General features: G+C 39.5%; 1 protein-coding gene across 1 annotated transcript in view; it reads right to left on the bottom strand.

The window, feature by feature from the left end:
- The window catches only part of LOC119824661 (cytochrome P450 3A11-like), a 33,730-nt gene extending 9,830 nt beyond the window's left edge, over positions 1-23,900 (bottom strand). The window contains exons 1-7 of the mRNA XM_038344982.2: positions 23,731-23,900; positions 22,171-22,264; positions 19,901-19,953; positions 11,857-11,956; positions 2,857-2,970; positions 2,680-2,768; positions 2,241-2,389 (exon numbers count right to left, since the gene is read on the bottom strand). Of these exons, the coding sequence (XP_038200910.1) occupies positions 2,241-2,389; positions 2,680-2,768; positions 2,857-2,970; positions 11,857-11,956; positions 19,901-19,953; positions 22,171-22,264; positions 23,731-23,801 (670 nt within the window). The 5' untranslated portion in view covers positions 23,802-23,900. The remainder of the gene's footprint in view (positions 1-2,240; positions 2,390-2,679; positions 2,769-2,856; positions 2,971-11,856; positions 11,957-19,900; positions 19,954-22,170; positions 22,265-23,730) is intronic.
- Positions 23,901-24,232: the final 332 nt, after the last annotated feature.

Genomic DNA, 24,232 nt, shown 5'->3' with positions numbered 1-24,232 from the left:
AAAAAACAGGTTAATTTAAGTTGTAAAAGCTAGTTGGGAAAATTCTAAGCTACCACCAAGTTTTCATAATTAATACTAAGTCTCCATGTTATTATTTATGAGGTAGCATGTCAAGGAAAAGTTAAACTGCACACACACAAACACACAGAGATACAAATAATTAAATCAATTTGTTGTTATCTAATAATTAAGTAATAAAGAAAAAACATCCTAGATATCATTTGTTTCTCAACTGACATGATATAGTTTTGTTTAAACTAGCACCAGAAAGGATCAGAGGAAAGTCAGAGGTATATCCAAATTAATTAATACACTTTTATTAAGTAAAAATATGTCAAAGAACTCCAGGAGGTAATTGGAAAATTTCTCGAATACAGTTTCATTATAGAGTACATGCCTAGTTTGCATGAGATTCTAAGATCTCCTCCATATAGTAAGGGAATTGAAAATGTCTTGAAAGAGTATAAAATGAAGATATACCAAGAGAGCTCAGAGAAAGGCAGAGAGAGGCTTACAGCCTTAAATTTTTAAATCTCAAATAATCAAAGTTCACATTATAAAATAACTAACTCCAGGGCAGGAGAGATAGCCCCGCAGGTAGTACTGGTGCTCTACAAATGATCCAAGTTTGATTTCCAGAACCCACATGGCTGCTCTCAACCATGTGTAATTTCAGTTACAGGGGATTCAATGCCCTTTTATGGCCTCAAAGGAACTTCATGCATGTGGTACACATTTATGCAAGCAAAACACCATATATGTAACTTAAAAATATATAAATCTTTTTAAAATGTCAAAGCAATTCAGCGATGTAAAGGACATCACCTAAAAGTAGACATCACCACATCAACTTGGTTTTTTTTTAATTGAATAGGGACTTGGGAAAAGCTCATTAAAACCACAGAACCAGCATACAGCACATCCACTAAGAGGCAATGGTCAAAGTCATGGGGGAGCCAAGTGTTGAGTGGATCATGGAGAAACTGGAACTCTCCTACATTTCCAGAGGCCATAGAAAATGTTGAACCTACTGTGGAACACATGCTCAGTTGTTTAATATGTTAAAAATGGCATTACTTTGTGACTCAGCAACAATAATTCTGAAGGTATATCCCAAAACATAAAACAAATATTCAAAGAGAACCTTGTATGTAAATGGCCATAGCAGCAAATTTCATGGCAAACATGGAATGCTAACTTAACTGTCCATCACAACATATATTAAATATCACTTATTATTAGACAGAAGACACAGTGACTCTTGCTTCAATTTGTAGTATGCTAAATGGCAGGGTCCTGTCACAAAATGACATAGTCTCTAATCCCATTGATGTGAAATACTCAGAATTTTAAATATAGAGAAAGTGAATTGGTGGTGGCTCAGGTCCAGGCTGCTTGAAGGACTATGGTGCAAATGTGCAGCAAGACTAGAACAGAGCACTCTGCAGTTGACATTGGTAACTGGCCATGTAGATCATCAGTCAGTGCAGAGTCCTAAGTGTTCAAAGTGTTGAGAATATGTGACTGTCGAGTGATGAGCCTTACATGGAGCATTTGTGTCAACATTTCCACCACTCCAGGCTCAAGGACCATCATGACGGAGGATGAGGGAATAAAGTAAGAGCCAGAAGGGTGGTGTGAAATGCCAGATCCAAGACAGGGCATGAACTGATTACCTGCATGAGATCATGCCAAGCATATTTGTCAGCATCCTAGCAGGCAGCACTGATTGGACTCAAAAGGTGACCAAAAAAAGAGAATGGGAAATAAATTGGGAGAAATATGTGTTTTGGTGTCTGCGGGAATTGGGACGTGAGGGTAAGGGGAGAGTATAATGAAGATAGATTGTATAGCTATGTTATATTTTCAAATGATAAATAAAAGAATTCTAAGACAAAGCCAGGATTGGTGGCACAACCCTCTAAACTCAGCACTCAGGAGGCAGACAGAGGCAGGGGATCACAGTGTGCTCAATACCAGCCTAGTCTACACCGCAACTTTCAGGCCAGCTATAGCAACACAGTGAGACTATGTCTAAAAGGAAACCAAGTTATAAAACAAGAGTAATGGGATACATGTCTTTGAAAGCACTAAAAATGTTGGATTGTGCCTTTAAGGGGGTGAATTGCATTCCAATAGAGCTGTTAGCTGTGGAGAGTGTGGAAGAGAAAGGCAGAACTGACAAACATGGCCACACACAAGATCAGTGGGGCAAAAGACAGAAGAACCATCATGCATACTTAGTAAAAAGAAAAACGGGTCAAAGAAGTCTACTTTTAAGAACTTCCTGGTCTTTTCCACAAAAGGGTCCTTTGGGTTGTTGAGGGAATCGACGCTCACACCAAATGATGTGCTAGTGATCACATCCATGCTGTAGGCCCCTAAAGATCTGAAGAGAGAGAGACATGGGATTTAGCACATGCAGCAAGAAGCCTGAAATATTCACATTCTTGGCCAAGACAGGCTAAGTCACCTCATCTCAGTATTGTCCAAGCACCTTCCCCTCCTACCCACCCTCTACCCTTGTGAGCTGGGCACTCTCGTGTTTCTTTCTCAACTGTACATTTGTCATCCAGTGTCTAAAAAAAAAGCTGGACATGTAAGACACACAGAAGGATGATCCTTCTGCCCCTGCTGCCCTTCCTCTCCCAGATCCACAGTGGATGTACCACTACTCACTCTTTCATGTTGAGAGGTTTGCCTTTCTCTGCCTCTCTTCTCAAGTATTTTACCAAAATATCTCCATACTCTTCAATGATGGGGAACATCTAAGCACAAAACGCAAAGGCATCCATGGCTGTTAAGTGTGGAGACTCAAGTCACACAAACATTTTAGCTAGAAGTGCTTTTAGTTACCTCTTTGAGTTTTCCACTGGTGAAGGCAGGAGACAGTAAGGCTCGAAGTCTCTTCCACTCCTCATCCTTGGATACAGTCAGGGCTTTACTCATTATCCCCACTGGGCCAATCTCCTAGACTCCAAAAACATACAGATATTTGCTCTCTGTAAGCCCAGAATTTTGCATGGTTGCAAAAGTGCTAAGTGGATATAGCTGTATAACAAATAGTTTCTGACTGTTTGCTATGAATCAAGCCTTATGCTAGATGAAAAAATACTCAGAATTTACTCACATCCTGTAAGAAATGAGGTGCTCACTTGGCTAGCTACCTGTTGATATTTCAAACCCTTATATTCCAGGATCCTTCTAAACATAAATCTCTTTGTGGTTGAAAAATTATTCTCAGGGGTGGGGGTCAAGATGGGAACAAGTGTAGAAGGATCTGTAGATGGAGCGGCAGGGCTGCGTCCCGCCACCTGGCTAGCTTTACCTGAAATAATTACACAGAAACTGTATTCTTTTAAATACTGCCTGGCCCCTGGCCCATTATCTATAGCTTCTTATTGGTTAATTCTCATATCTTGCTTTAACCCACATTTAGTAATCCGTGTAGCACCACAAGGTGTGGCTTACCAGGAGAGATCCTAACCTGCGTCCATCTTGGAGAGGAGAGGCATGGTGACTCACTATGGCGACTGTCTGAAGCATCTCCCCTCTCTTTCCCACAATTCTGTTCTGTCTACTCTGCCTACCTAATTTTCTGTCTCTTAAAGGGCCAAGGCAGTTTTTTTATTAATAAATGAAAATAACACATAGACACTCCTCCAATATTTCCCCTTTTTCTATTTAAACAAAAAAGAAAGGCTTTAACTTTAACATAGTAAAATTACATATAACAAAACAGTTATCAAGCAAGAATTACAGTTGCAATATTTAAATCTATTTTATATTTTATCATAACTAAGGAAAACTATAACTATCTATTTATTCTTTAACTCCATCAAAGACTCCAGAAGGATATAATGCTACCTAAGTAAACAAGAAATAAGTAACTTATAAAACTCTAGAAAGGACAGAGACATCTCGCTTCCTGGACAGTCACCCAAAGTTCCTCTGTACCGTTGGGGCATCTATCTTCAGCCTTCAGGCCCATAGTATCCAGCAGACATTTCCATGAAGCAGAAAAATTCCAAAGACAGTTTAGTCACTTTCTGCTGTGTCCTGCAGAACATCTCGCAGACTCTTTCATGAATCAGGAACGCCAAAAGACCATCTCACCTTTAGGCAAGTTCAGCAGTCCTCTCTCTGTGGGTTCTTTGTATCCAGTTTATGCAACAGTCCAGGCAAGAGCAGTTTCTTACCCAAATGGCTATCAAACTCCATAAGTAGCCTCTTCGATGCCCATCTTCCTCTTGAAGTAGATTGGTGCTGCCAGGAGCAGACGTGTCTCATTGTCATGAAAAACCCTAAGTTATTAAAACATTAAATGCCATATTCTGCAGTCTTTGAAAGATATGAAGAATGCCTATCTGAAATATATCTATGCACATCTAGAAAATCTAACTAACATGACTACAAGCTTGACTATTATTGATGATTATCCATTAACAACCTATATTTCCTAATTATACATTACATTCTTAAATGAACTACACAATCACAATAGCTTAATCAAGATCAGAAATACATATACATATAACAAATTGACCTTAAAATCCATACCAATGCAAATTACTCATATCTATATCATTTCTCACTTTAAATGTAAAAGAACATTTATAAACAGTATTTGGGAAAATGGGCGCAGTTATTTTTCTCCAAACTGTTTTCTGCTGAATGGGGGCGCTGTTATTTAGGTCTTTCATAGTGTAACCTGTCTGCTAGGTTTATCTCAGTCGGCAGTTGAGTGAAGTAATTTTTGAAGGTGTTTACAGCAACCTTTCAGGAGGGTGTGGCCTATCATACCATATTGGGATAGAAGCAATCCACAGGGTGTCATCCTCTGTGAAAATAAAACAAGACCCTCTTTTCCAAAGCATCATGTTCTTAGATCCAAATTCTGAAGTCATACCATTAAGATGTGCATTCTGGTCTAGCCTGGCAGCCCATATAATGAAATGTCTCTCTGTATTTAGCTCCTTTACAGTCAAAAATTTCAAAGAAAACACAATAAAATACATAATCCAGACTCTCTGTGAATTTTTTATTTTTACATGGCTTATTTTTACTCTATCACTTTACTTTATTCTGTCTCTTTAAAGACTTTACCCCCTTTTTTTAAAGGCATTAACTTTATTCTCTATATTTTTTCTTCTCTCTCTCAAGCCTACATACATTTATCCAACATTGTGACTCATTTTAAAGTCTTTTATGTCTGAATCTGTCCTATTGTGAATCTGTAATTTTTTTACTGTCGAGAAACATGTTTGATTTGTGCCTTTATGTCGCTAAGCGCTTAAGACTCAAAGCTGTGACAATCCTAGGTCAAAAACAGGTACTGTGAGCTTGTCACACCCAGTCCAACATGGCGGAGCTGCTTGTGACTGAATCAGTTGCAGCTCTGGGCTGCAGAGCCGCCCGGGCTGTTCTGGATGTTGGCTCCACCTCTCTCCAATTTCAAAATGGAGGATGTACCATTTTCTACTAACTATGGGGCCACCAGGTAGGAGCCACACTCAGCACTTTAACTCTGAGACTGAGCGTGCAGCACAGAAACTCTTTTCATCCAAGTTACAGCCAAATCTGACACGCAGAGCACCGTGCAGCCTGGAAACATCTCTTTGTATGGCGGCAGAAATCCGCCATGCTCTCCTGCTCGCCAAAGCCTGATTCCGCCATCTGCCCAGGTGCAGGCAGGGAGCAGTGAGCCATTGGCATGGTCTCAGAGTGCTTTCTTTCCAATCCTGAACAGGAGCACAAACATCCAGTCCTATAAAAGCCATTGAAATGTTTTATAGCCAGAGTTCCACACCGGTGGCACAGCGCAGGAAGCTGTGTTTTAAAACCGCACAGGTTTTTTCCTGTTACGGTGGCTGAGTCAGGGAAATTTCTCCATGGCATGCCAGCAAACAGCAAAAAGCTGTGTTAAAGTCTGTCTTTTTTATTGAAAGCCCTCTCAGGTTTTTAAGTGGATTTAGTCCATCACGTTAGAGTGCCAGTCTGTAGAAGGAATGGCTGGCTGTGTCCCCCCACCAGGCTAGCTTTACCCGAAATAATTACACAGAAACTGTATTCTTTTAAATACTGCTTGGCACCTGGCCCATTATCTGTAGCTTCTTATTGGTTGGTTCTCATATCTTGCTTTAACCCATATTTAGTAATCCATGTAGCACCACGAGGTGCGGCTTACCAGGAGAAATCCTAACCTGCATCCATCTTGGAGAGGAGAGGCATGGTGACTCGCTATGGTGACTGCCTGAAGCATCTCCCCTCTCTTTCCCACAATTCTGTTCTGTCTACTCTGCCTACCTAATTTTCTGTCTCTTAAAGGGCCAAGGCAGTTTTTTATTAATAAATAAAAGTAACACATAAACACTCCTCCATCAAACAAGTCTTTTAGTAGATTCTCCAGAGCTGTGCAGATGGCAAATGGCTTGGGGAAAGGTAAGTTAACTCTGCATCAGACAAGTTCACCAGCACAGTATTTAAAAAGGATTTTTGATATGGTGTGTGTGTGTGTGTGTGTGTGTGTGTGTGTAGAATAGGGTACAGAGTGCATGCTCATTAGGAGACCAGAGGTCTGGCATCTTCCTCTATAACTCCTTAATGCATTTTTGAGCCAGAGTCCCTCAAAGAATCTAGAATGTTCTAGCTTGGCTAGAGTAGATTGGGAGTAAGACCCTAGGGCCTACCTATTTCCAAACACAGTTCTGAAAGTTATGTCTGGGTTTTATGTGATGCCTAAATCCAAACTCTGGTCTTTTACCCACTGAGCCATCTCCTTTTCCTGAGACACTTAAAGGATTTGGTGTTTGGGTTTTCAAGATGTATTTTAATATTTTATGCATGTATCTCTGTATGTGTGTATGTGTTATGAATGTATACATATGTGTGTGTGAATGTATACATATGTATGTCCAGTGTAATCAGAGGCTGAAGGAGTGAGTGGGAGCTCCTGCAGCAGAACTTACAGGTACTTCTGAGCCCCTGGATGTGCATGTAGGCAACTACGTCCTCATCCTCTTTCAGATCTTACAGCCACTAAGTCATTTCTCTAGACCCTGGTTTGTTTGGTTTGGGTTGTTTTTCATTCAGAAATAGTACCGTAGAAGTCTCTTTCCTTAATTCTTTATGCAATGGTAAAAGAGATAATATAATTCCATTTCCCTCGTGGGAACTTCATTCTGTCTTCCACAATTATATTTTATACAATATGAAGTCTCCCAACTGCCCTTATAATAAAACAGCACAATAGGAAGAAATGAAAATAGCTTCCCTTGATGAAGGGCAGCTGCAAACTAGCCCTTCAGCCAACCTTACCAGATGATCAAAGACTGAATGAGGGTCTAAGGGATGTCTCAGTAGGTAAATGTGATTGCTGCTAAACCCAACAATCTGAGTTCAATCCCAAGGACCTATGGCATAGAGAGAACCAACAGGTTTCCCCAGATAGAACAGTGGGATTGTCATGGGTTTAAAAAAGAGAGAGAGATCATTGAGCTAAGTATCATGTCACATTAAATTAACATAAATAAAGATGTAGATTTGAGAACTAATCTCAAAAGGATATAATTTGTACACAAGCAGATCCATATAGAAAGACCAGGTGAATAATTATAAGACTTGACCCTGACCACACCATCCACTGAGAAGAGAAATGGATATTCAAGTTGAAGAGAAGTTAGGCTGTACATGGGAGCTAATGGGCTAATAAGAGGGAAATACAGGTAAAGAAGCAGCTCTCTTTTCTGAGCTACACAAATCTAGATCAGTGATAAACTGTACTGACCCAAATAGACATAAGAAAGGACCCAGGAAACAGAAAATGTAAACACAACTTAGATGAAAGCAGTGTAGATCTACAACCTGAATACAATAATATAGTACATTTACACTTCTTCATTAGCAAAATGACTACCTAGACCCAGCTTGCATGTTATTATGGAGGCAATTGTGTATATATGTGTATATATATATATATATATATATATATATATATATATTATGATATCTCTTGATGTGGGAGAGTCTTCTGTTTGTGTTGATTTCATTCATTAATAAAGAAACCGCCTTGGCCCTTTTGATTGGCCAGCCCTTAGGTGGGCAGAATAGACAGAACAGAATGCTGGGAAGGGAAGTTAATAAGTCGCCATGCTTCTCCTCTCCAAGATGGATGCAGGTTAAGATCTCTCCTGGTAAACCACTCCTCATGGTGCTACACAGATTACTAAATATGGGTTAAAGCAAAATGTGAGAATTAATCAATAAGAGGCTACAGCTAATGGGCAAGCAGTGTTTAAATGAATACAGTTTGTGTGTTGCTATTTCTGGGGCTAAGCTAGCTGTGCAGGAGCTGGGTGGGATGAAAAGCAGGCCTGCCTGCAGCCCATCACTACAGAATGGCGCCCACATGGATAACTGAATCCACAGAAAGCTTGAGAAATCTTGGGAAAGCATAGAGTAAAGCATGTTTTCTTGGTGGCAGCAATTGCTTGGGTCTGCTCTGCTTTCTAGAGGCAAGCGAGCGCTCTCATCTAAGAGAGGCTTCCTGACTCAGCTTTAGCTGCAAAACCATGCAGCTCTTTTAAGAGGTCCTGCCAAGAAACACTTAAATGATGTTGATGAAAAGCTGAATGTGTGTTTTTCAGTTTTTAGCTGTAGCAGGAAAAAAGTTGTGCTGTTTTAAAATGCTGGCTTTCTGGTCCATCCTGCCAAGGCAAACTCTGACTCAGGCAGGCAGTCTGCCAGAGTGTGGTCTATGAGCAGAATGCTGCAGCTTGCTTGCTGGCAGGGACCTTGAAATGCCATAGAGTTGTGGCAATAAAATGGGTACAGCTGGTACCTCTGCCATGAGGCTTGAAAGCTAAGGAATGGGCTGGATCTAGCTGACAAAGCCATGGCTTTAGTTCTACCAATATTGTTTGGTAAATTAAAGACTCATGTAGTCAGAAAAAGAGAGATATACAGTAAAAGAAATATTCAAAGTCAAAGAAAACGTCAAAATGGTTTACAAAGTGTTAAAAATATGTGCAGGCTAAATGTTAAAGTTCTTAAAAGTAAAAAAAAAAGGGAGTAGATGGGTATGGTAGTACACACCTTTAATCCCAACACTTGAGAGGCAAAGGTAGATTGATCTCTGTGACTTCAAGGGGTAGAGGTAGATTGACCCCTGTGACTTCAAGGTGTGGTAGCACACACCTTTAATCCCAGCACTTGGGAAGCAGAGACAGTGGATCTCTGTGAGTTCAAGGACAGCCTGGTCTAAAGAGTTATTCCAGGACAAAGATATACAGAAAAGCTGTCTCAAAAAGTAAAAGTAAAAATAAAAGAAATAAGAGGTTAAAACAAAGCTGCACAAAGATGGAAAATACACAGAATCTTGATACTGTATACTATTATGCTCTCTTTGAATTTTTTGAATGCTGAGGAAGAAGCAACAGCTGCTAAAAGATATTTGTTTATAAATGCTGCTGAACTAATCCAACATAGATATTTTGAAAATACCTTGACTTCGGGATTTGGATCTAAGGATATGATACTTTGGAAAAGAGATTCTTCTTTTGTTTTCACAGAAAATGAAACCCTGTGGATTGCTTCTATCCTAATATGGTATGATAGACCATGCCCTCCTGAAAGGTTGCTGTGAACACCCTCAAAAATTACTTTGCTCAAATGCTGACTGAGAGGAAACTAGCACACAGGTTACACCATGAAAGATCCGATTAACAGAGTCCCCATTCAGCAGGAAGCTGTTTGGAGAGAAATAACAACACCCATATTCCCAAATATTGTTTATAATGTTCTTTTACATTTAAGGGGGGATATGATATAGATATGAATAATTTGCATTGATATGGATTTTGCTTTAGTGATTTAAATTTAAGGTTAATTTTGTTATATGTATATGTATTTCTGATCTTGATTAAGGTATTATGATTGTGTAGTTCATTTAAAAATGTAATATGTAATTAGGAAATATTGGTTGCTAATGAATAATCATTGATAATAGTAAAACTTGTAGTCATGTTAGTTAGATTTTCTAGATATATAGAGATTATATTTAAGTTAAATAGGCATTCTTCATATTTTTCAAAGTCTACAGAATATCGCATTTTAAATGTTTTAATAACTTAGGGCTTTTCATGACAATGAGACACATCTGCTCCTGACAGCACAAATCTACTTCAAAAGGAAGATGGGCATTGAGTATGATAGCCATTTGGGCAAGAAACTGCTCTTGCCTGGACTATTGCATAAACTGGACACAGAGAAACCTCAGAGAGAGGACTGCTGAACTTGCCTATAGGTGACATGATCTTTTGGGATTCTTGATTCATGAAAGAGTCTGCAAGACATTCTGCAGGACACAGCAGATACTGACTGAACTGCCTTTGAAATTTCATGCATCATGGAAATGTCTACTGGAAACTATGGGCCTGAAGACCCCAACGGTACAGAGGAACTTTGGGTGACTGTCCAGGCAGCGAGATGTCTCTGTGATTTCTAGAGTTTTGTAAGTTGCTTACTTCTCATTTACTTAGGTAATATTATATCCTTCTGGAGTCTTTGATAGAGTTGAAGAATACATAGATAGTTATAATTTTCCTTAGTTATGATAAAAGATGAAATAGATATAAATATTGTAACTGTAATTCTTGCCTGATAACTGTTTTGTTATATGTAATTTTGCTATGTTAAAGTTAAAGCCTTCTTTTTTTAAAACAGAAAAAGGGGAAATGATGTGGGAGAGTCTTCTGTTTGTATTGATTTCATTTGTTAATAAAGAAACTGCCTTGGCCCATTTAATAGGCCTGCCCTTAGGTGGGTGGAGTAGACAGAACAGGAAGAAGGAAGTGAGGTAGATGGCTCAGTCAGATGCCATGCCTCTCCTAAGTGAGACAGATGCCATGCCTCTCCTCTCTGAGCCAGATGCGATGAAGCTCCAGCCCAAGATGGACGTACGCTAGAATCTTCCTGGTAAGACACCACTTCATGGTGCTACACAGATTATTAGATATGGGTTAATCAAGATGTGAGTAAGAGGCTGAAACTAATGGGCTAGGCAGTGTTTAAATGAATACAGTTTGTGTGTTGTTATTTCGGGTGTAAAGCTAGCCTTGTGGGAGCCGGGTGAGACGAAAAGCAGGCCTGCCCACAGCTCCTCACTACAATCTATATCTATCTATCTATCTATCTATCTATCTATCTATCTATCTATCTTTCATTTAATTAAAGAAGTAGCCATGGTGTTGTAAAACTTTATACCAGCACTCAAGAGGCAGAAGAAGGCAGATCTCTGTGAGTTTGAAACCAGTCTGGTCTACAAAGTGAATACCAGGATAGTCAGGGCTACATTACAAACCCTGTCTTGAAAGAGACAAAAAGGAAAAAAAGGCTCCACATACCCAGTCTCACTAGGCAGCACTGGCACATGCCTTTACACACAGCATGTGGAAAGCAAAGGCAGGTAGAGGCAGGCAGATCTCTGAGTTGGGGCAAACTTTGTTTACAGAATAGGTTTCAGGAGAGTTGGGGCTACACAGGGAAAAACTGTCTCCAAATAATTTAATAAGCAAAGTAAAATATAAAGGTTTGCATTATTAAAGGGGGTAGCTTAGTGATGACTCAGTGGTTAAGGGTGCTTGCTGCTCTTCTGGAAGAGCCAGGTTCAGTTCCAAGTACCCATGTCACAAATGCTTGGAACACCAGATTCATGGGATCTCAAATCCTCTTCTGGCCTCCACAGGAATCTATATACTTATAGCATTGAGCCATATGGACACACATACATACACATCAAGAAACACAGCAAAAATGAATCTTTCAATTTTTTTTTAGTTAAAAAAGGAAATTACTTACCCGTCGGTTTGTGAAGACAGAATAGGCTTTCTTTACTAGTACATTCTTGATCATGTCTGGGTCTGTGATAGTTAAGAGGGGTGTTGGACCTTCAAACAACCTGTATGAGGAAAACAGCTGATTAACCTATAGTGATATTTTATTCATGCTTTATAAATACAGCTTGTCTGAAGACAGATGATAAAACTAATCCACTAGAGGAAAAGCAGTAGTGTTACACACCTTTAATTCAGGATTTTGGAGACAGAGGCATATGGATCTCTGTGAGTTCAAGGCTACCCTGGGATACACAAAATCAATGCAGAAACAGATCCAGGTGGTAGTGGCTCACACCTTTAATCCCAGACCTAGGGAAGAATATAAACTGGACTGAGACAAGAGCTCACTCTCTTTTAATATGAGTATGTCTTAGAGTTAAGAGCTCTATAGTGGCTTGACTATTTTGCTTTTCAGATCTTCAGATTAAAGCCCAATATCTGTCTTTAGATTTTTATTATTCATGCTACATTTGGCACCCAATGTTTGGCCTATACATATATAAGAATTATGGGTTAATTTAAGTTGTAAGAGCTAGTTAATAATAAGCCTGAGCTAATAGTCCAAACAGTTCTTAATTAATATGAGCCTCCATGTGTTTCTTTGGGCCTGAACAGCTGCAGGATCAGGTGGAATAGAAACTTCTGTCTACATTAACCCAAGCAAGGTTCTGACGGGTAGCCCCAAATCTAGATATTGATTCTCACTTTACATGCCCCTCACTCTGGTTATAGTTATACAACTTGTTCTCACAGAAGATCCCAGTCTAACTTAAAAAGTCTGCTCATGGATACAGTGGAATCTTAGTAAAGTAACAGGTAGTGTCATTCTAGTCACAATGAGTCACTTAAAGACAAAAGAGTTCTGAAAGACATCATAATTAGAAAATACAAGTGAAATTTTTAAGTCTACCTGTAAATATATTAGTGTTGCCTATACCATTTTTTATGATTTTTCACATTTAAATATGGCAAGGGACTGGAGAGATGGAACCTCAATTAAGAGCACATATTGTTCTTGCAAAGACCTTGCGTTTGGCTGCTAGCACCCATGTTGGTTGGCTCACACCTTCTTGTAACTCCAGCTACAGGATGATAACGCCTATGGCCTTCATGATAATCAGCACTCTTGTGCACACACACACACTTGCACACACATATAAATATAATAAAAGCTATAGAAATAGATGGTAAACAATAAAATATTGAACTAAAATTTATAATAAAAGGTTTAAGATAGGACATTAAAGTTAATATAAAATATTTTAGAGTAAAACCAAATCACTATTTCAAAACTTGAAATGAAAAATTAATCTTAATAAAAATAAAATATTTCAGTTTCTGGGCTTCAGATGCAACTCAGTGGTAGAAGGACTACCTAGAATACAGAAGGCCATGGTTTTGATACATTGAGCTTTAAAACAAATGGAAGTACAGAATTTAAGTGAGGCACCTATACCAACTTCCCCAAGACTTAGAAAATATAAAAGTGAGGGCAGAAAGAACATAAGAGCCAGGAGGTGGAGGGGAGAGCTGCAATGCTGACTTCTACATCCTGGAATTCCCTGCAACTAGGACTACCTTAGCCACCACTATGGGTGATTTGGTTGTCAACACTCCTGCAAGAAGCTCAAGGTCCTGCACCTGTCTGAGGACTTGCACACAGCTAGTTCCTGGGGTAGGAAAGCAAAATGGCCCAATCAACACCAGTACAATTCCTGGAATCTATAAGGTGAAGTGAAAGAACTGAGTACTACAAGTTGTCCTCTGACCTTTACATGTGCTCCATGGGACATATGTCCCTCTGTAATAAATAAACAAGTATAATAAAAAATCAAAAAGAAATAGTTGCTGTGGGAAGGCAAGAAGTCTATGTCAGTGGTGAACCATTGGTAAGTTGCTCACATTCCTCTAAATACCCTGTCATTCACACATGGTTCTGTAAGTCAGTCCAGTTAAATTCATTGGTACACATACAAAAATAATAAAAATGTAAGAAATATAAAAGCTATATTGGGTTCAGGTATGACACACACCCTTAAACATAGCACTTGGAAGGCAGCAGGAGGTGGATCTCTGAGTTCAAGACAAGCTTGGTCTACATAATAAGTGACAGAACAGCCAGAGCTACCTATAGAGATTCACTTTTCAAAAAAGCAATGAATGAATAAATAAAATAAAAAGACATTAGGTCAGTGAAAAGCTAATATATAAACACTATCGAGTGTTGACAAGCAATAATATTGCTAGGAGACATTCACACAGGGCCATTGGAGAGATAGATAAGCCTACTGTTGGCACTGAATGGCATGGTGTTTATGGGCTGTGCATCTCAGCAGATCCCTGTGTTAAGGATGGATGAGAAGAGATGAAGAGTCAGGAAGAGCCAGAGACTCCCCCCACTTGTTTCTGTCTCATAGAATAATGATGGCACCTATTTCAGTGCTCTAACCAAACCCCAGCATCAGTGGTAGAGAACAGTTCCTGCTGTTGACTCAGCAACTTTACAGAACCATTAAGGACATAGACCCAAAGAAGAGCACTTCGGTTTTTTATATACATTTGATCTCCAAAGTCAGTTCAATAAGACAGGACACAATGATATACACTTCTATAAAAATCCTGGCAGTGGATAGTGATGGCACACACTTTTAATTCCAGAACTCAGAAGGCAGAGCCAAGTAGAACTCTGTAAGTTCGAGGTCATCCTGGTCTTGTAGAGCTAATTTCAGAAAAGCCAGGGCTGTTATACACAGACTCCCCGTCTCTGAAAAACAAAATCTTGGCAGGGGCTGATAAGGTAGCTCAGTAGAAAAAAACACTTGTACTATGCCTTGTCACCTTAGTTCAATGCCCTGGAAGTAGAAGGCCAACTACCAAAAGTTTCCTCTGACCCACATATGTGCACCATGTCATGTGCACCCAACCCTGGAAGGAAAAAACATATCTGGCTTAAAATAAAATATAAACCACAAACAAAATCTTTACATTTGCAAAGGAATTTTTAATGCTAAGCATAAAATTGTTAACAAGTGCTTAGGTATGTCCTTCTATCCCTTCTGCCAATGGACATGCTAAAGTCAACACTGAGTAAGGGGTAAGCACTTCTAAAAGGAAATGAGCAATGTGGAAAAGAGAAGGTATCACACCCTTGTGTAACCCAAGCTGGCCTCAAAATCATGATCCTCCTGACACTGCCTCCTTCAGCAAATCCTCCCAGCAAGCTCCACCAATACCAGTGATACCACACATTTATCAGAATAGATTAGAGGGACATAAAACAGTGCCTTTCATGTAATAAAAAGGAAGATTCACTATGTAGATTCTACCAATCCATGAGCATGGGAGATCTTTCCAATTTCTGGTATCCTCTTCAATTTCTTTCTTCAAAGACTTAAAGTTTTTGTCAAACAGGTCTTTCACTTCCTTGGTTGGTGTTACCCCAAGATTATTTTGTGCTATTTGTGGCTATTGTGAAAGGTCATGTTTATCTGATTTTCCTCTCAGCTTTATTATTTTTTGTGTATAGGAGGACTACTGATTTTCTTGAGTTGATCTTGTATCCTGCTGCATCAATGAAGGTATTTATCACCTGTAGGAGTTCTTTGGTAGACTTTTTGGGGTCAATTGTATACACTATCATATCATCTACAAATAATGAAAGTGACTTCTTGGGCTGGAGAGATGGCTCAGAGGTTAAGAGCACTGACTGCTCTTCCAGAGGTCCTGAGTTCAATTCCCAGCAACCACATGGTGTCTCACAACCATCTGTACTGAGATCTGGTGCCCTCCTCTGGCGTGCAGGCATACATTGAGGCAGAAGGTTGTATACATAATAAATAAATAAATCTTTAAAAAAAGAAAGTGACTTCTTCCTTTCCAATTTGAATCTCCTTGATCTTTTTATGTTGTCTTATTGCTATAGCCAGAACTTGATATAATGGATTACATTGATAAATTTTCATATGTTGAACCAGCCATGCATGTCTGGGATGAAGCCTACTTGATCATAATGGATGATTTTTTCATGTGTTCTTGTATTTGGTTTCCCAGTGTTTTATTGAGAAGTTTTGCATCAATGTTCATGAGTGAGCTCGGTCTGTAATTCTCTTTCTTGGTTGAGTCTTTGTGCGGTTTGGTATCAGGGTAACTATAGCTTCATAAAAAGCATTTGGCAATGACCCTTGTATTTCTATTATGTGGAACACATTGAGGAGTATAGGTACTAGCTCTTCTTGGAAGTTGTGGTAGAATTCTGCACTAAAACCATCTGGCCTTGGGCTTTTTTTTATTTGGGAGGTATTTGATGACAGTTTTTATTTCCTCATGACTAATAGGTCTATTTAAATTGCTCACCTGGTCTTGATTTAATTTTGGTATATGGTATCTATCTAAAAAACTGTCCATTTATTTTAAATTTTTCAATTGTGGAGTACTGGCTTTTGTAGTAAGACCTAATGATTTTATGAATTTCCTCAGTGTCTGTTGTTATGCCCCCTTTCTATTTCTAATTTTGTTAATTTGGGTATTCTCTCTCTCCCTTTTGATTAATTTGGATAAAAGTTTGTCAATCTTGTTGATTTTCTCAAAGAACCAGCTCTCTGTTTCATTGATTCTTTGGATTGTTTTCTATGTTTTTATTGGGTTGATTTCAACCCTCAGTTTGATTATTTCTAGTCATCTACTCCTACTGGGTGAGTCTGCTTCTTTTTGTAGACTTTTCAGGTGTGCTGTTAAGTTGCTAATGTGAGCTTTCTCCATTTTGTTAATGTGGACACTTAGTGCTATGAACTTTCCTCTTATCACTGCTTTCATAGTGTTCCATAGGGTTGGGCATGTTATTTCTTCATTTTCATTGAATTCAAGGAAGAATTTAATTTCTTTCTTTATTTCATCCTTGACCCATGGTGGTTCAGTAGTTTACTGTTCAGTTTCCATGAGTTTGTAGGCTTTCTGGGGGTAGAATTTTTGTTAAATTCTAACTTTACTCTATGGTGACCCGATAAGACACAGGTATTTGCTCCAATTTTCTGTATCTGTGGATGTTTTCTTTGTTACTGAGTATGTGATCAATTTTTCAGAAGGTTCCATGAGATGCTAAGAAGAAGGTATATCTTTCTTGTTTGTAGGGAAAGTTCTATATATGTCTATTAAGTTCATTTGATTCATTACATCTGTTAGTTCTCTTATTTCTCTGTTAATATCCTACCAAAAACAATCTATAGATTCAATGCAATCCCCATCAAAATCCCAACAAAATTCTTCACAGACCTAGAGAGAATAATAATCAACATATATGGAAAAGCAAAAACTCAGAAGAGCCAAAACAATCCTATATAATAAAAAAAACTGCCGCAGGCATTACCATCCTTGATATTAAACTCTATTACAGAGCTACAGTAATCAAAACAGCTTGGTACTGACATAAAAACATAGACATTAACCAATGCAATCAAATTGAAGACATGAATATTAATCCACACACCTATAAATGCCAGATTTTTTATAAAGAAGCTAAAATTATAAAATGGAAGAAAGAAAGCATCTTTGACAAATGGTCCTGGCATAACTGGATATCAACCTGTAGAATAATGAAAATAGATCCATATCTATCATCATGTATAAAACTCAAGTCCAAATGGATTAAAGACCTCAATATAAATTTGACCAAACTCAAACTGATAGAAGAGAAAGTGGGATGTATCCTGCAATGTATGGGCACATGAGACCACTTCCTATGTATAACCCCAGTAACACAGAGAATAAGAGCAACAATAAATAAATGGGACCTCCTGAAACTGAGAAGATTCTGTAAAGCAAAAGACACAGTCAATAAAACAAAAAAGCAAACCTACTAAATGGGAGAAGATCTTTACCAACCCCACATCAGACAAAGGACTAACCTCCAAAATACATAAAGAACTCAAGAAACTAGACATTAAAATTCTAAATAACCCAATTAAAAATGAGGCTTGGAACTAAACAGAGAATTCTCAACAGAAGAATTTCAAATGGCCAACAGATACTTAAGGACATGTTCAACTTCCTATCTATCAGGGAAGTGCAAATCAAAAAACTCTGAGATACCATCTGACACCTGTCAGAATGGCTAAAATAAAAAAATGATAGCTTATGCCGCAAAGGATGTGGAGTAAGGAGAATACTTGTCCATTGCTGGTGGGAATGCAAACTTGTGCAACCACTTTGGAAATCAGCATTGAAATTCCTTAGAAAACTGGGAGTCAACATACTTCAGGATCAAGCAATACCCCTCTTGAGAATTTACCAAAAAGATGCCAAATCATACTACAAAAGCATTTGTTCAACTAAGTTCATAGAAGCATTATTTGTAATAGCCAGATCATGGAAATAACCTAAATGTCCCTCAATGAAAGAATGGATAAAGAATGTGTGGCACATCTACACATTAGAGTACTACTCAGCGGTAAAAATAAATGACACCTTGAATTTTGCCTGCAAATGGATGGAAATAGGAAACACTATCCTGAGTGAGATAAACCAGACCCAAAAGTATGAATATGGTATGTAATCACTCATTAATGGTTTCTAGCCATAAACAAAGGACATTGAGCCTATAGTTCATGATCCTAGAGAAGCTAAGAAATAAGGTGAACCCAAAGAAAAGCATATATAGATTCATCTGGAAATAGGAAGCAGACAAGATTGCCTGGCAAAAGTTAGGAGCATGGTGGTGGGGAGTTCAGGAAAGCAGAGCGGGGAGGGAGAGGGGAGAAGGGGACAATTGGGAAGAGCTTCGGAGAGGGGGATGGTAGGATGGAGGAAGGACTGATATGGGAGCAGGGAAGGAGATATCATAATTGAGGGAGCCATTTTGGAGTTGGCAAGAGGCTTGGCTCTAGAAGGGTTTCCAGGAATCCATGGGGATGACCCCAGCTAGGATCCTGGGCAGTGGAGAAGAGGGTGCCTGAACTGGTCTTGTCCCATAGTCAGACTGATGACTACCTTGAATATCACCATAGAACCTTCATCCAGTGACAGATGGAGACCGAGACAGAGACCCACATTGGAGCAATGGACTGCGCTCCCAAGATTCAGTTGAAGAATAGAAGGAGGGAGAATATGCACAAGGAGGTCAGGACCACAAGGGGTTGATGGACTGAGATAGTGTGCCTGAGCTAATGGGAGCTCACCAAAGCCAGCTGCACTGGGAATGAATGGAAATGGGATCAAACTGGACCCTCTGGATGTGGCTCACAGTTAGGGCAGACTGAGGGGCCAATGACAATGGCACTGGGAATTGTCTCTACTGCATGTACTGGCTTTTTGAGATCCTATTCTCTTTGGATGCATACCTTCCTAAACCTGGATGTAGGGGCAAGGGACTTGGACTCCCACATGGCAAGGTGCCTTGCTTTCTCTTAAGGCTGGAGGGGGTGGGGAAGGAGAGTATGTGGAGGAGCAGGAGGGAAGTGGTAGGAGGGGGGAGTGGGAATTTTGATTGGTGTTATTTTTAAAGTATAAAAAAGAGAGAGAAGAAAAAGAAAAGGAAGTTTTAGAATAAAAAATATAAGGTGCCAACTCTGGATAAAATACTAGGCCCTGCCAGGTGTTATGGCCCATGTCTTTAATCCTAGCACTCAGAAGCAAAGGCAGACAAATCTCTGTGACTTTGAGGCCAGTCTGGTCTACAAAATGACTTCCAGAACAGCCAGGACTGTTACACAGAAACCCTGTCTCAATAAACAAACACAAACAAACAAACACACACACACACACACACACACACACACACACACACACACACACACACACGTGGCCCAGAGTCCATGGGGCCTCAAATCCTGTCCAAACTCCATAGCATACAATGTGCTCAGGATAATCTGACTGTGAACCATGGCACTTAATGACACACATTGTCACCTTTACAACAGCGAAGTCATCACTACAATTCTCAGCTAGATTTGCCATCGAAAGAAGAGAGTACATCCTCCTAAAAAACAACTCATGGATCGTTCCAAAACACTTACCCCCATATTTTCCCATACTTTTTATAACACTCGATATCAAATTTCCATATACCCTGGAAAGAAAAAGAGAATGAAATACATTATTGTCCTGTATGTGTCAACTCTTCTGTAGCCAAGGAACCAAACCCACAAATCCTGTGAAACAAGGTTTACCATTTCTGACAGAAAAAGTTCTTTAGTTACATGTAGTGGCACCAGCAAGATGGATCATCAGGAAAAGGCAGAATGATAGGGCAGGATACCTGGAACATTCCTGTAGTCTATGCACACACACTCATATATATATATACATGTGCACAGCACCAGAAACAGCCACACACAAAATAATGATGATGATTATGAATATAATCATAATAAATTATTTTAAAGGATGTGGTAGTTAAGTATAGAAAACTTTAGGAAGAAAACCTGAGCAGACGGCAGCACTAGCTTTGCCTCTTGCCCTCTGGATATGAACTTGGGAGTCTGCTGATGACTGATCATAGGCCAGGTGTCAAATCAGGTTTGTCTCTAAAGATCTACCTATACTTAAATGTGGCACACGACAGGCTCATTATTAATAATTTGGTTAAAACATCCTTTCCCCAGTGGTTTGGCCTTTAATATCTTTCAACGAAAATACAAAGCACACTGTGTAGTCCAGTATGTAAGGTGACTGACAGCCATCATCCTGTCTCAGGTTACACCCTTGCTGCTCACACTTATGCACAGGCTGCTACTTTAGAGGAAGAGAAGCAGCTGTAGGTCCATGTAAATGTAGAGCACTTGCTGTCATGTCTAAAGCTCTGAATCCCATTTTCAGCACCACAAAAAAAGAGAAAGAATAGAAAACCTGTCTTTAGGGCTGGTGATGTGACACCACAGTTAAGAACATTTGATGATCTTCACAATGGTCCATGTTCTGTCCCCAGAATTCAAACCCAACACCTTACAACCATATGTATCTCTGGCACCAGTAAATCCTGTATCCTCTTTTGGTCGCTGTACGTACTGCACTTATGCGCATAAACCCACATGCAGATATTCATGTATACAAATAGAATCCTTCTAAAAGAAGCAATCACTAACCTGGACACAAATTTCTACAAGAAGATCCAAAAAGAAATCATTATAATTCTTATCTCCCTCAACCTGCCATAAATAGTAAATGGTGAGGCTAGATCTATAGAAATAGCTTCAAGTTTCAATGGTTATGCAGAGAACCCAAGCACATGAAAAGTTCCCACAAATATGTGTGTGTAGGTCTATGATATGCTGATGCTTCAGAAATATTCAGCAAAAGGAAAAATGTTGCTCATGATCTGGATACAAAGTGGAAAATTTTAATCTAGTGCATCAAGGTTGATGTCCTAGAAGTTAGAAACCCCCTCAAAATTTACTTCAAATAATACAGAAGTGCCTTTCCAGAATCTGCACTAGGTAACAAATAAACTTCCTTTTGCTCCCAAAGTCTGAGCATCGTGTCCTTAATATCAAGATTGAATGGGCCAGAGATCTGTGCATTTCACCTAAGGCAAACTTGAGGCTCAATAATCTGACATCAGAAAAAAAAATAATCTGACATCAGGGATCACAATAAGATGGTTCCAAATGAAAAGGCATTTGTCACCAACTCTGACAACCTGAGATTTATCCCTAGGACTCAATGGTAGAAAGGGAAAACTGACTCCCACAAGTTGTCTACATATGCATGCTGTAGTACATATACACTTACCCCAAAATGAATAAACATGGGGAAAGTTGACAATGAGAACTGTGGAGATGGTCAGTGGGAAGAGACATTATCATAAAAGTTAGAGTTTGGATCCCCAGTATCTGTGTAAATGCCAGGCACGTGTAAAAGTCCTCCAGTATCCCCACTTGCAGGAGACAGAGACAAGGACGCCCTGGAGGAAGCTGGCCAGCTAAACTAGTGATGTCAGAGAAAGTTGAGATTCTAAGAGGCCTTGCCTCAAAGTATAAAGTGAATAGCAATCAAGAAGACACCTGCACCAAACTCTGACCTCAAAATGCACACACATATATCCATGCATATGCATCTGCACGCACATGGGCACTCATGCACAGGCAAATACAAGCGTACACATTATAAATACATGCATGCAGGCATTTGATAGTTTTCAGTTGGCAATTAGTCTCCAAGAAACAACTAGACATTCTCTAGTATTATGAGAACACATAGCATGAGGGCAGGAAATCTCAGAGCTTCCTTCCAAGGAGTGTTTAATAGAAAACCAAACCATTATTGACTGTCAATAATCAATACTCACCTTGTAGCAATACAGCAGAGTTCCTAGAAATGGCAGAGGTTTGGGCCCAGGAATTCCCTGTTTCTTAAAAATGTCATGGTTTTGGGTCCCCAATCTATAAGTGAAACAGAAAACCCCGTGACAACACATACAGAAGAGAGGAGATGAACATGACCAAAACATGAAACCAACCAATAACTTGGCTGTCCCTCCATCTCCCATACAGCTTAAAGAAAAGGTGAGTGGTCCCGTGTACACGGCAGCCCATGGTTTGTACTTGTTTCTACTGAGTTATTTTGAATCTAGCGGTAACCTGAAAGTCAATCAGGTCATACTGAGTATAAATCTTATCTCCTTAGGAAGAGGGAGTTAACAGTATGTGGGGGTGTCCTTAGCAGAGCTGCACAATGTCAATATGAGCTTCAAGAGTTTGTACCACTGGGGCTATACCACAGTAGTGGAGTGCTTGCCTAGCACATATAAGCCCTTGTTTAATGCTTATTTAGCCAAAAATAAAAATGCACAGTGAACTCAACTCACTTGTTACATCATTTCTGTCCTTTGGGATGACTGCACAGTAAAGGCACTTACTGAAAAATTTTGTTATTCTGAATTTGACTTACAAGACTCACATGATAGGAGAGAAAGTTTTCTTCTGACTTACACACACATTCACATACAAACATGCACACATGTGGGGTCCCTCTGTAGACCCCACCGAAAAGTTGATTTAGGGAGTTGAGTCAAGCAGAAACTTATTTCCTTACATGCAACTTGTAAAGCAAAAACCCACAATCCTAGAAGAAGCAGAAGGAGAAATAACGAATCACGTCAGCAGTCACATCCATATTATCTGAAGCTCCTATAGCCCCTAATGGAGATCACAAGGGCATCAGGCATTTTCTGTCATCTTACCCCATCTTTAACGCCAATTATCCTTTTTGTAAATAAGTCAGGCCTCCTCCCCGCTTGCTCCCCTTCAGCACAATTTTGGCAGGGAATATTTTTCGTGGGCTTTGTAAGGTCACTGTTTTTGAATTTCATGCCCTTCTCCAGCTGTTACACTTTTGGCATAGCTGTCAAACTTTTGGTGTAACTGTGCCTTTTTCTAACTGTCACAGTGTTTAGTGTTAACTTGGTCACTCTAGCCTTCTTAAGCTTGATTCACCCCTCACATGCGCACACACACACAGACACAGACAGACAGACACACACACACACACATATACTGTCTTATGTGCTGCCCCTACCCCCAATAAATAAAATCATGTAAATTCAAAGTGTTTTTACAAGAGTTAACTTCAACTGCTGCTATCAGTTTATAAAATTGTATCCTAGTGCTTGTGGAGGACATAAGATCCCCTGAAACTGTAGTTTCAGATGATTGATAGCCACATGTGGATGGTGGGATTCAAACATGTGTCCTCCATAAGAGCTATCAGTTCTCTTAACCACTGAGCCATCTCTCCTAGCCCTGCTTCCTATGTCAGTTTTGACTTTCTAGTCAATACAAGAATGCATGTCTGAACACAACCCAAATCCCAAGGACACAGTGGGAGAGGGACTTCGGTGGGTACTCACAGGTATAGGAGCATCAAAATGATTGCCAGGAGCAACCAGGTTTCCAGTGAGAGAGCTGAAGTCAGGTCCATCACTGCTTGTCTGTCAGCAATGTACCCCTCTGTGTTTTTCCTCCAGTTGTGTGCTGTGCTCTGCAGGGCTTCCCGTCTGCCCTCTTGTGCTGAAGAGTTCCCAGCCTGTGATATTTATATAGTTGAAGCATGGGTAGGGCCAGGTCTCCAGCCAGTAGATAGCTCACTACTGCATCACCTGGACTTTGATATTCTCTTAGCCTTGATAGATTATAAAGTTCATGTAGAGCCTGAATTGATGTCCTTTGAGTTAACATTCTGGGAAGAATCAATAAATGATGTTGTAATTCAGGAAGACCAAAGGTTCTTTCATTCCACCAAAATTTCAAGCAAATTCATTCATACGAAATGCCCTCTCACCAAGGCTGGATCCATTCAAAAATACATGAAATAAAGCCAACATTTGGCCATCTGCATGCAGATCTTTACAG

Source organism: Arvicola amphibius, chromosome 10 (assembly GCF_903992535.2).
Source record: "Arvicola amphibius chromosome 10, mArvAmp1.2, whole genome shotgun sequence".
NCBI classification, from domain to species: Eukaryota; Metazoa; Chordata; class Mammalia; order Rodentia; family Cricetidae; genus Arvicola; species Arvicola amphibius.
This window is presented reverse-complemented; position numbering and strand designations above follow the sequence as displayed.